This window comes from Alosa sapidissima, chromosome 18 (genome assembly GCF_018492685.1).
Source record: "Alosa sapidissima isolate fAloSap1 chromosome 18, fAloSap1.pri, whole genome shotgun sequence".
NCBI classification, from domain to species: Eukaryota; Metazoa; Chordata; class Actinopteri; order Clupeiformes; family Clupeidae; genus Alosa; species Alosa sapidissima.
In genome coordinates this window covers 14,630,337-14,643,713 of record NC_055974.1, presented here as the reverse complement: position 1 = coordinate 14,643,713, position 13,377 = coordinate 14,630,337, and the positions used below count along the sequence as shown (strand labels likewise).

Below are 13,377 nucleotides of genomic sequence, written 5' to 3'. Positions count from 1 at the left end.
CCCAAGGCTAACTCTGGTGCAATGCATCAAATGTTTACATTTATGTTTTAATTGCACACTGTCCCTATAAATTGAAATTGAAATGGGATCCTGATCATTAAGTATAGCTGGAGACCGGGGCTGGTTGGAACAGGGGCAGGTTGAAACACTGTTAATATCCAGGCTACTAGTAGCCTGGCTAGCGCCACCACTTCTCAATGAGACGTGGTCTAGGAACCAAACGTTCATTTTCTCGTATTTGAAAGAAATACCCAGATCCGTTTATTGGGTGCCACGGATGTCTATCAAATGCGTCTGTGCATAGCTCATCATCGTCTTGCTTTCCCCCGTTCTGTGATTGGTTCCCTATCTGAGGCAAAAATTAGGGCGGTAGTTTCCAGGCTGCCTTACCAGCGTGAATCAAATCGCGCGCAAGGCAGCATGGGAACATGCAGGCTAGGCTACTAGAGCAGTGTTTCTCAAACTTTTTCAGATGGAGGACCACTTAACCAATAAAAAATGCATGGACCACCTAGCTAAAAAAAATAGATTAGACCTACTTCAACAGTATATCAGCACAATAGGCCTACTCACTGAACCACCTTGCTTATTGTATTTTCACTTTGCTTATTGTGTCAGAGGATTCATATGATTTAAACTGGCATATCTTACATAGACAGTGTTGCAGAACTGTTTGGATTTACATACAAGTTGGTTCAATATTGCAGACAACTCATCTATATCATATTTTACCACGTCTGCTCGCGGACCACTTGAGATAGCTTGCGGACCACACTTTGAGAAACACTGTACTAGAGGGAGCTGCAACAAAATTCCAACACTAAACTGACGGCCTAATTGAGTAGAGTAAACTCACGTATGTAACTGGTCTCCAGGTCATTAACCCTTTAGGTGAGAACAACTTTTTAATTTTGTAGTGTCAAAACTTAGAATATGCACCTCCCACTAAATACATCCTAGAAGGGTAATAGTTAGGGATATAAAATGAATGAAGTTTGAAAACCTTAGGTGACTGATATTAGCAGGCTAACAGCATTTGTGCAAAAAAGTTTGACCTAATGTGGGCGGGGCAGGTTGGCACACTGATTTTGGGGTTGGTTGGCACATACTGTACATTCCCTATGGCTTATTTTGTGACAAATCTATAAACTTTGTATTTTGCACATAAAAAAAAAACATAATCAATCTTTATTTTAACATTGTTATTGTAATTACTGAACATAGTTTTACATTTGGAAGCATTTCAGACATTTTTAAACATTTGAAGTAAAAAAATATCGGTATAGGGACCAAATTGGTCTTGACGGTGGGCCCTACTGAAGAAAAACACACAGGAAAGACATCAGCAAAGCCCTACAGGCAGTGATATAGATGAGCACTTCAAACAAAAGCAAAAGTAGTACTGGAAAGGACTATAACATAGGTGTTCCAACTACATGTGCCAACCAACCCCTGTGCATGGGGCAAGTTGGCACACGTGCACAACACCACTTTAATCATATATAACTCAAAACAAGGGATCATTTGTTGACATTTAATGTATACATTTTGTAGCTGAGATCCCAAGCTTTCAGTTAATCACAATTTGACCATTTCAACGCACTGTAAGACGGAGAAATATAGCCGAGAGTGAAAAGTGTTCCAACCAGCCCCGGTCTCCCCTACTCATAACTGCATTTTGTCCGAGGCAGTAATAGGGGTCATTTAATGAGCTAGTCACATGCCTAAAAGGGCTTTCCACAACAAAATATTACAGCATCTTAACATTTGAATATGATATAATGTCTTGTAGCCTACCAACAGTGAGTGAGGATGTTGTAGATGATATAACCTATATTTAACTTACCCATGACCTACAGTATAGAGGGCAACAAAGTGAAACTAATTTGCCATATATGGTCAGGTAGAGGCATCCATGGAATCCATTTAATGGCTATCTAGGTTGATTTATTCTTTTTCAATATCACCAGAAACTGGACATGGCAATATGGTATACCAGTTTTGAATTTCTAGGTACATTTCAGATGTACACTTGTACTTGTACATTTCAGATGTTCACTACAAATCATTTAAGCTGGGTGTCACTGATTACAAACGTTTTAATCTTACTATGAAAGTCAGTTATAGAGAGACAAGAACAGATGGGAAACTACTTCCAGTAAGGGATGTGGTTCCAAGTCAGATTTATTTGTACACCAGTACACCAGTGGTTTCATTGGCACACATGAGTGTATTTGGTTATTACTGACAACAGGCAGTACAAATTGCAGTAACGAGAACAATGAAGCAGGAACTTCATAAGGACAAGAAATGTGATATTAGATTGCACAGTATCATTGCATTATAAAGGTCACTGACTGTAAAAAACAAAACAAAAAAACCCCAAACGTATATGTCCAAAAGTACATGCATATGAGAAGCAAAGATAATATCAGCAGTAAAACTGAGGCACAATCCTGTGGTTAAATTGTACATTGGTTTACTGTATTTTTACTGTACAATAAGCCCGGTGTCTTTTACATGTTGCTACTGAGAGTAGGAAATGTTTTAGCCTATTACTGTGCGCAGTCATGCCAGGAAACGGGTTTCATAAAGGGATGTGGGAGTGGGAGGTGTGTCACACTGACAGCATTACTTGGACCATGTAGGAGGAATAGGCAGGACTTCAAGGCCTCCCTCAACAGTTGACAATTTGCGCAAGGCCAATATACCAGCCAGCGAATTTCGCACTGGCCTGACGTGAAAGGCTCTTTCTGTTTTGGACAGAAGGCAAGGGGTGACATTAATGGGACAGGGCAGGGGAGCTGACCCACTGTGTGTCCAAATGGGTGATGCACTACATTTCCTGCGCCCCTGATCTGATAATGCCGTTGAAATAACACAAGCAGGATGGGCTGCTCGCTCAGCACCCCTAACAGGTTAGCAACTATGGTTTTGGGAAACACACCCCTGTGCAGTGCAGTGGCTGTAAGTCTGTAATTGTAACACAACGCTTTTCCATTGTGATTTTGTTCTGAAATTCTAAAATACTATGTTTTGAGTGTACTAATAGGGAACCTTTATGCTCTTATAGAGATGCAGCATGTCCCATAGCCCATGTGCATGGAAGCACATGTTAGGCTACAGTTTGTAGTGCAAGAGGAATATTAAGAGGTAAAAACTGTCTTTGGAGGCAGTAGGTCTGTGAGACCAGTGGAATAATATAAGCACAGTGCTGACAATGAGCATACTTCAAGGCAGTGCCCTTTGCTTTTGAACCTATTCCAGTTATAAAGGCAACATAGTGATTTTGAACACAAATAAAACATATTATGAGAGAAAAAAACAAACACGAGCAAACATGATATGATGATGTTGCTCTAATGCTGTTTTTAAGATGTGAGTGTTTGTGTTTTCAGGTTAGGTGTTGGTTTGGATTAAAATTGAGTGATTGAGTAATTTCAATTTCACCTCCTTTTTCGGCGTCACCTCCCTTTTCAGTGTCACCTCTCTCTTCAAAGTCACCTCCTTTTTCTCCTCCCCTTTGAAAGGCACCTTCTTTTTCATCATCTCCTCCCCTTTGAAAGGCACCTTCTTTTTCATCGTCTCCTCCCTTTTCAGTGTCACCTTCACATTCAATGTCACCTGCTCTTTGAAAGGCACCTCTCCATCTCCATACGAGTCTGCACAGCCCAGAAATCCCCAAAACCACTATGAATACCCACGCTAGGTTGGTGCACCAGAATGCGGACTGGTAGAGAATCTTCTCACAATATTCCAAGGAGTGTCTGGACTCAAAGTTGGGTTGAAATGCTCTGTAGATGAACACACTACCTGCCACATGTCAGACATGGGCATGTAGCATAAATACATAAATAAATAAGAGATATTAGGGGTCTGGCCTTGTTATACATATGAATTATTTACAATAACAGGACAACTATAACAACAACAACAACAACAGGTGTGATTTTGTTACTAATATAATAACTTAATAACATACAGTCCTTAGGTGCACTACATTTAATAACTGTAATAATCAGTTTATCACACTTTCTTTTTTATCCATTTTTTCTATTAATTAGATATAGTGTGTGTGTGTGCTTTATAAGGGAAGTGTGATTTGATTGGCTCTTGAGCTCAAATATCACAACAAATTTGCCTTAACCACACACTGTACCTTTAAGAGGTATGATGGCGTGATTTAGAATCTTGTGACAAACAAGTAATACAGTAGCTCCTCAAAGGAAGTAGTCAGCTACCATAGACTGTGTTGGTATTCTGTTCTATCAATTACTTCTATTCATTTTCTTTCTCTTCTGCTTTTGCTTGTCTTTTTCATGTGCGGATAATTTTTTATCAAATCATCTCTCTCTCTCTCTCTCCACCTTACCTGCAATCAACCAGCAGAACAGAAAGATGAGGATCAGAAAAACTGGGATGAAACACAGTTCAAGACAACCACACACTGCAACAAGCTGTATGACCATGAGGAATACTGATCCCACAATGACAGAGATGGGGACCATGGGCTCCTTGGGACAGTTGTGCAGGTGTAAAGCCCCTTTTCAGAGAAGGTCAGGAAAAACAATGTAAAAAGATCTTATCTAAATGAGCAAACTTATTAATGATTGAATGAATGATTTCTTTGTGAATGGTTAAACTTTGTAAACCAAGTGGTTGCTGTTGGTGCTGCAATGCAACAACGGGAGGGTTTGATTTTATGAACAAACAGTCAAACAGTCAAGACAAAGACAAAAACCCATATAGGCTACTTACCCAGAGTTAAGAGAAGAAAGGGGACAAGGGCAACTATGATCTGAAATCTCTCTGAGGAGGAACAGACACTGTGTAAAGCAGTGAAAACTTCACCCTTATGGCTACTTCTTAATTAAACATGAACATACCTGGACCAATCATTGTGAGAAGGCTTTGGTGCACAGATCACGTTTTCATATAGCCTAGGCTGAGTAAAGTAGAAGCAGAAGAAATGGAAGAACATAAAGATGATTAAAGATGACATAAAGGCTGTGCCCATAAACTTTCTCCTCACTGCTTAAGCCAAATTCTGTTATTCCTACTCTATATACAGTTAAGAACAAAATTATTCATACCCCTGGCAAATATTGATTTAATGTTGATTTTCTCTTGACCAATATGTTTGTTCTGACTGAAAATAACACTGACACATGCCAATAGGTTGTAAGATAATGTGGTAGAAACATAGAATCAAAAAAATAAGCCTTTTTATCTTTTTAAAATTATTTTTGAAACATGGCGTATCCACAATTATTCATACCCTTTTAAAATAATCACTGGAAACATCTTTATTTGCAATCAAAGCTCTCAAAATGGTCTTATAATATGTACCAAGCCGCTCCATGTCTCCACAATAATTTTAGACCGCACCTTTTTAGCTGCAATCCGGGTTTTGAGGCAGGAACGATTATTTGCCATCACTCTGGCCTTGTACTCACTTTTTTGACGGATTGAGGTCTGGACTCTGGCTGGGCCACTCTAAAATATGACATTGTTCTCTGTTAACCATTTTTTGACTTGTTGGCTGTATGTTTTGGATCATTGTATGGTTTAATGGTCCAATGATGCCTATCAGGTCTCTTTGCACACTGCCTGATGGTTTCCTCCAGAATCTCAGTGTAGCCTCTTGCTTTAGTGTTACCGTTTACTTTGAGAAGGTCACCAGGCCCCCTGGCCACAATTGAAATGGACATGGTGTCATTGGAATGTAATGCTTCTTTTTTTATGCCAATCTCAAGCCATGTCCCTGGGTCAAATTAAATTCAGCGAAAGCTAAATTCTTTGTCCAGGTGTGCCCTTATAAAGGTTTAGTTGAGTTGTGCATGTTGAAGAGTGATCCATGATCAGCATCCAAGATGACCAAGTGATCCATTTTGAGATGGAGTGAACATTTCAACCACCAAAACACCATTCACAATGTGGAGAATAGCTATAGAAATGTATTAGTTTGGGTGTTTTTCAGACAATGGGACCTGGTGAACTTCTCAAAGTAAACGGTAACACTAAAACAAGGGGCAAATTGAGAATTTTGGAGGAGAAGATCAGGCTGTCAATCCGTCTCTGTCTACCGAGAGACCTGCCCCAATAGGCTAGCCTGGCGGGCCATCCTATATCATTGAAATGTACAGGCTGAGCAAATTAATTTGCCGCCGCTAGGGTGCGTCTAGATTTCTAGGCTACCAATAGGCAGCATTGGACCATTAAACTACACAATGATCCAAAACATACAGCTAAACAAGGCAAGAAATAGTTAACCGAGAACAATACCAACATTTCCATCAATCCATCAAAAAGTGAGCACAAGGCTGGGATGGCAAATAATCGCTCTTGGCCTCAAAACCCAGATTGCTGTTAAAAAGGTGCAGTCTAGAATCATTGTGGCGACATGGAGAGGCTTGGTAGGTATTATAAGAACCATAGAGAGCTGTGAATGCAAATAAAGATGTTTCCATTGATTATTTAAAAAGGGTATGAATAATTTTGGACACGTCATTTTTCATAAAAATGTTAATAAAAATAAAATGCTTCTTTTTTTTATTCCATGTTTCTACCACATTGTCTTGCAACGTTTTGACATGTGGTAGTGTCATTTTCAGTCAGAACAAACATATTGATAAAGAGAAAATCAACATTAAATCAATATTTGCCAGGGGTATGAATAATTTTGTTCTTAACTGTATATAGAGCAGGAATAACAGAATTTGGCTTAAGCAGTGAGGAGAAAGTTTATGGGCACAGCCCCTAAGACTGTGCTCATTACCTAAATGTGTGGTCGTTTAATGAGTATCTTTTAAGTGCTGTGTCTCCACATTAGAAAATCTCTGGCATAAGTCAGCGGCGTTGGGCGTTTTGTTTACATGTGTTGAATTGAAGTCAATGGGAGCAGGAAATCGGTAAATAGCGGTGCCCAAAGATTATTTCGGCGGCGGTAATCAGAACCCATCACATTTTAGCCGTCACATTCATTAACACAAGCACATGCTTTGTTTATCGTTGTTCAGTGTAAACGCTTTTATCGTTATAGTTATAGTTATCGTTCTATGTGTGAATGACTCTTAGTCTGATTAGAACAGTCAATGGAAGAAACTAGCTGCAGAGCTAGTTTCTACTAGAGTAGAGCTTGAAGAAGGCTGGCTAAGCTGTCGATGCCGTTTCAAGTTGAATGCTAGTTGGATTTCACTGCCTCCACGTGTTTATGTTAGGCTAAATGAAAACCCAGCTTGCACAAAGGAATCCACTTACATTCAAGAAGATAAAGTATCGTCGGCCTAGTCCACTAGGCCGTCTGCACGCACTGCTCTCAGTCGAACGTTAGTGTTGAAAAGGAAGTAGCCGAGAACTGGATACAAACAGCGGTACAAATGGAATTTTTTTTTACGTGGTTGGTAGCAGGGAGGGGATGTCCTATTTTGGAATTGTACACGGATACAACGAACACAGGGCTGCCAACTTTTCAAAAAACCTTGGAGTGAGATTTGGTGGGGCCAACCAACATTTTGCGGCGGAAATTTTTGTTTGGCTCATTCAGCATTATACCGTACAGTAAAAAAAACGTACATCAGTGGTTCTCAGGTGTAGGGACCAGGCATGGATGGATTATGAACTTTCGGGGCCCTGGGCCCACATGTATGAAGGGCTCCCCACTAATTGTCGCATATGTGGAAGGTTTGGGGGTCCTCCCCCAGAATTGTTTTCATTTGTTTGATGTGATTTCTGGTGCATTTTGGTAGCTTAGAAATCTACTAGACACACCCTAGCGGCAGCAAATTACATTTGCTTCCAGGGCTAGTCTAGCAACTCTCCGTTGGCTTGTGAGCTCGAAAAATTAAACTTCTATCAGGCCAATCAAATCGTCTATAGAGTCGTTAGGGGGGCATAACATAATGATTGATGGCAGAGTTCCAACGGTTTGGCTTGAATTCCCTGCTACTTGAAAACAAAGAAGATGGATATTGCTGTTGGCCAACAGTGTGACACGAGTTAAGCTTGTTTTGAGATGGCAAAAGTTTGAACTAGCCAACTAGCTCCGCTGGTGGGAAAACGCATGGGACTCAGTGCTGTCCTATTGCGTGCCGAGGGAATTTAAAAGACAACCGATTATCCCGCCCCTCGGACTGAGCACTGCGAACGTTTTAATGTGGGTCTGGCTCGTCAGGCTAGCATTTTGGGGATGGCCAATACTAAATTCAATCAGATTCATAGCCTACATCCTGATGTGTTGATATTGAGGCAATGATTCTATGCAAAGGCTTGGGCTTCAAGGCCCCCTGACACCTTGGGCCCCTGGGTCTGAGCCCGGAAGGCCTGTGCAGTAATCCATCCCTGGGACCAGGGTCTCAGAGTTAAATGAACATTGGTATCAAAGGGATCTAGCCTACTACTAGGACCATGGGCGTCGGAGGCATTGTGAAAGTGGGTGGGACATTTCAGAGAGTGGGTATGGGGGTCCTCCCCCAGAAATTTTTTTTTGGACTAGATGCAATTTCCTGAATTCTGGTACATTTTAACAGGTTATTTAGATACTTCTATATAACAAAATAAAGCCAGCCTACGAAATTAATAAAAAGTAAATCATGCATAATTTAAAAATAACTCAATAGGCTACTTGGCTACGCAATAAGGTTTCCAATACAGCACCGCAGACGTTCAATGAATGCATGAAAGCAGATGGTTTGTTTGAAATCCCGACACTCTTTCAACTACATGGAACGTAATAGTGATTATCAAATACCTCCCCAGATTTCAGTGCCCATCAGTCCCAACATTTAACAATATAATCAAACAGTCCAAAAGTAAATTAAATATCAAACTAAACCGTGAATCCAATGAAAATGACAATGAAGCGCTAAACAGATGCTGAAAACAGCACTGGTATTTCGCACGGCAAAAGTGAGGGGGTCCAAACTAACAATTTTAAAAACTGGGTGGGTGTTTTGTAAGAATTTAAGAAATGTTTGTATATTTTAACTTTTAAATGCATCAATCAGGTGCACTTTCAAAATAAATTCAGAGGTCAGACTTGATTATTTTTATGGAAATATTTGTGCTGTAGCCTAAGCTATTTTGCACTTCAGAATTATAACCATGCACACACAGGTGGAATAGTTAGGTGATATTGCAATATGTTCACAACCACAAAAACATATGCTACATTTCACAGTTCAGAAATGTAAAAAAATGTGTTGACATTTCAGCACCCATGAAATTATGCAGAAGTGGTCACCTGTGTTATTCAGCTAGTTTATTTAAGATAATATATTGGTCATTGTAATGGCCATAGCCTATAGCCTACATGCTATTCGTTTTTCAGGATGTACCCATATCTGCATGATGTGAATGTTTGCATATGGCTTATGTCAGGCTTTATATCAATATTTGTGTCTCGTTATTTGATTTTCTTCATATTTTTGCATTAATGTCACTAGGAAGCATGGCAATATAAATATATTCATTTATCTGTAATGGGATTGGCTGGAACCTGACAATATAAGAACCATGATAGTGGGATAATCTATGGCTGAGCAATTTACAAAAATGTATGTAGGCCTACTGACAAATAGTTTACATTAGAATACATTAGAATTTCGCCCCAATGAGGCTATGTAGAAATGTGTTGCAATTGCAAACCGGATTACTCAGGAACCACTTATTGCACAAAGGCATGCTTTATATCCTCGTATTCGGTACGGTTTGCTGTTTATTGTGATATTGGGTTTGCCACGTGTTGTGTGAAGGGTTAGTGAAATATTAAACCGAGAGTAATGGGTGTGCACTGTGTGCAAAATGCAAATATGATTAGCCTAAATTGCACGTAGGTTCAATGTTAATTTTCTCGCGAACCATATATCACAGCAACTTGGCGTTAATAATAGCTTAGATTCCGCACGTTCACCTGATGTGTGATATCATATGTGTAAGGGGCACTTATTGTAATAAAAGTGAAGTGCTGCCTTTCTAAGGAACTTTTCAAAAGAGGAGAGAAATATAAAAACTCAGAACATATTGCCGGCATTTATTTACATCAGTTATCAAACAGAAATAGAAAATAAAATGACCACAGAGCTCTGTTTAACCCCAAAATAATAAATCCAAGTCCATCTACCCGGGTAGTATGTTTTTTTCTTAAAGTAGGTCGAAATCTCAAGCTTATCTGACTGATGGAATGAATTGGTGAGTAGTAGCAGTTCGTAATGCTGGCAAGATGATCCTTCCCCGCCCTCCGCTCTGCTGCCTCGTGTCCAAATGGCGAATTTTCCAAAGGAAATCTTTTTCTTAAATCATGCATCCAAGAAAAACCAACCTGCATAGCAGGGCAACATTCAATTACTCTCTTTATACTCTCTACCAGATCTGGAAATAAAACTCATTCATGAACTGTAGTAGCTATTCTCATTTTTTGAACATTTGCATTCACTACATACAGGAAACTAGCATACCACGCAGTTACACGTTACACTTTCACATAGCATGGTACTTCAAATCATTCAAACTAATGTTAAATCTCCGATTGGTTTTTAGCTTACACACATCTCATCAATACATTTTCACTCAATATATCGAACAACTGAGTTATCAGCAAAAATACATACAAGGGATAACTTTACATGCTTAACTCATTAAACACGCTGTCTGCTAATAACACATGAGAAACACATGTAAAACTCACCGGAGAAAAGGAATGAAAGAAAGTAAATTCCTTTCAGTAACTTAGAATATTTTCCTCTGTTGTCTCTTACTTAGACGTAAGCTTGATGGGAAAACTCGTAACTATCTCTTAAATGCGATTATTAACCAGTGTGGAATCTCTAATTCAGCTTCAGCTTACTAGCGTTCTGCTGTTCACGTTGTTTGGGTCTTCTTCTCTAACAAAGTATAGCAGTTTCCCCTCTATGCAGCGCCACCACTGCCACCTACTGGACAAATATGATGTGCAGGGAAAACTTAACCAAAAGAAATCAAGAAGTTGGATGTAGTACTAAAAATAACCTAATCCTGTATGAATGCTATTTCTTTGAGTGGGTTACATCCTCCCCTCCTTAATCTGCATGCATCCTTGCATGTTACAAACTACACTATTTCAGATGCTAAGGGTGTTAGATGACATATGTAAGGTACAGTGTCAAGGGAAAGGGTTTGGGAGAAAGCTTGGTCTAACCCAGTTAAAATGGAGTGCATAACAGTGACTAACGGGTTCCCTAAAGTTGGGTAGGTCAGCTTTTTGGGAGCTATTTTGTCCCTAGAGGATCTTCTCAACGCCACCTCATCTTCAGAGATAACCTCAGCCTTTTCTATTTCTGTGTGTTCTTCCACATTTCCACTGTCCTCAGTCATCTCCAATCCATTTTCTGGCTCAGGTCTGGGACTACAATGCTCACTCAGGTCCGTTGCAGGAACATTAGGAGGATTTCCTTCAGCTTGTGCAATCTCAGGTGCAGGTAAGTATTGAAATTGACTTGCCTCAGGTTCAAATGCTGGAGCTGCAGGGTTCAGTGCTGACACATCCAAACTCAGGTTAGCTTCCGGACTTGCAGGGACAGACTCATTTTCCACCTGGGCGTCCTTTTCAGCTGATTCTACAGCGAGTTTGGTTTCTTCTTGTAGAATCCCTCTGTCCTGTTCAGCAATAGTCAAAGTCGAAGGTTGGTCATAAAGGGAGTAATACTCAACCTCATCCTCTTCTTCCGACAGCTCTTCGTCGTCTTCAGCTCCATCAACATCAGGAAGAGGTGAGTGATTACGGTTCTGTCTAGACTTTGGCTCATTGCGATGTACTTCCTTGACAGCGGATGGGAGAAATCCACATGGCAAAAGCAGGTCTCTATGTAAAACCCTTTCAGGTCCTCTTGTGTGTTCCGGGACAACGACATAGACAGGGGAGTCTTGGATCTGTTTAACAACAGTGTATATGGTTTCACTCCATCGATCAGCGATTTTATGCTTCCCTCTGATGCCGACGTTCCGCACAAGGACTCTGTCTCCTGCTGCCAGTGTGGACTCTCTCACTTTGCTGTCAAACCTCTGTTTGTTCTGCAAAGCATTCTTCAAACTGTGTTCGGCGGCCAGTCGATAGCTTTCAGTTAGACTCTCAGTCAGCTTCTTGACGTATTCAGAGTGGGATAGTTTACTGCTTCCCTCAGGGCTCAGACCAAAAGCTATGTCTACTGGGAGTCTTGGCTGGCGACCAAACATCAGTTGATAAGGGGAATAGCCAGTAGTATCATTTTTAGTGCAATTATATGCATGGACAAGGGGCTGCACAAAATCCCTCCACCTCACTTTGTCTCCTTCTTCCAGAGTACCCAGCATCTCAAGAAGTGTTCTGTTAAAACGCTCCACGGGATTTCCACGCGGGTGGTAAGGTGTTGTCCTTGTTTTCTTTATGCCAAGTAGCGCACACAGGTCTTTGATCAGGGCTGATTCAAAGTCGCGACCTTGGTCGCTGTGCAACCGCTCGGGGAATCCATAATGAATGAAAAAGTTATTCCATAGAGCTTTCGCCACTGTTCTTGACTTTTGATCTGCTGTTGGAACTGCTACTGCATATTTAGTGAAATGGTCTGTAATGACCAGGATGTTCGTTGTTCCTTTTCCATCAGGCTCCAGTGAAAGATAGTCCATACAGACCAATTCTAAAGGACGGCTTGTTTTTATATTCACCAAGGGAGCGCTTCTCTCAGCCCGTGCCTTTCTCCGTATACATCTCTCACAGGTCCTGATTTTCTCAGTCACATCCATGGCCATACGAGGCCAATAGAATCGGCCACGAACCAAGTCCAAAGTCCTGTCAGTACCCAGGTGTCCGACAGCATCATGAAGGTTCTCTAGAGCTGTCTGTCTGTATTTCGCTGGAAGGACAAGCTGTTGGAAAGGCTCACCTTGGCTTATGCGTTTTCGGTACAGGACTTCATCAGAGAAGACCAGCTGTTCCATTATTCTCAACATCAACTGGACCTCTCTGTCTTCCTGACGCCTCAATCTGTATGAGAGTCGCTTTCCTGCTTTGACAAGCTCTATTACTCTACTGATGACTGGATCTTGTCTTTGCTCACGTGCCCAATCTTGAAGTGACATTTGCGGCAACGTACATGACCCAAGTACATCAGCTTGACAGAATCCTACAGGTATGGCAGAGGCCTCAATTGCCAAACATTCCACTGGTACAGGTGTCTGGAAGTCTGGCTCTGTACTGGCTGCTGAGAGGCACTGGTGCCTCTGACACACTGCCTTCACTGCCTCAGATGGGAAATCTGTTCCTCTGCCATCTTGTAGGAACTGGGCAAGAAATCGTTGGATGCGATTATCTTCATCCTGAGAAGTGAAGTCAGGTTGGTATTCCTCCTGATGATGTGGACGCCTTGA

At 40.9% G+C, this 13,377-nt stretch overlaps 1 protein-coding gene across 3 annotated transcripts; it reads right to left on the bottom strand.

Annotated features, from left to right (window-relative positions):
* Positions 1–3,385: 3,385 nt before the first annotated feature.
* On the bottom strand, positions 3,386–7,435 carry LOC121690161. Of its 3 annotated transcripts, none has more exons than XM_042070588.1 (6): positions 7,261–7,435; positions 4,887–4,945; positions 4,759–4,809; positions 4,373–4,543; positions 3,607–3,813; positions 3,386–3,504 (listed from the first exon to the last, which is right to left on the bottom strand). In XM_042070588.1, the coding sequence occupies exons 2-6, from the start codon at positions 4,897–4,899 to the stop codon at positions 3,395–3,397; spliced, it is 552 nt and encodes a 183-aa protein (XP_041926522.1). In that variant the 5' UTR covers positions 4,900–4,945; positions 7,261–7,435; the 3' UTR covers positions 3,386–3,394. The 3 variants fall into 3 exon arrangements, with proteins under 3 accessions (XP_041926522.1, XP_041926520.1, XP_041926519.1); XM_042070586.1 differs by having other exon boundaries at positions 3,386–3,592; positions 3,629–3,813; positions 7,261–7,434; XM_042070585.1 differs by having other exon boundaries at positions 3,386–3,813; positions 7,261–7,430.
* Between the last annotated feature and the right edge of the window lie 5,942 nt (positions 7,436–13,377).

Coding starts and splice junctions, on each gene's coding strand:
- LOC121690161 (XM_042070585.1), bottom strand. Junction 4,544..4,758: donor CTTTCTTCTCTTAACTCTGG/GTAAGTAGCCTA, acceptor TTCTCTGAAAAG/GGGCTTTACACCTGCACAAC. Junction 3,814..4,372: donor GTTCTGCTGGTTGATTGCAG/GTAAGGTGGAGA, acceptor GACATGTGGCAG/GTAGTGTGTTCATCTACAGA.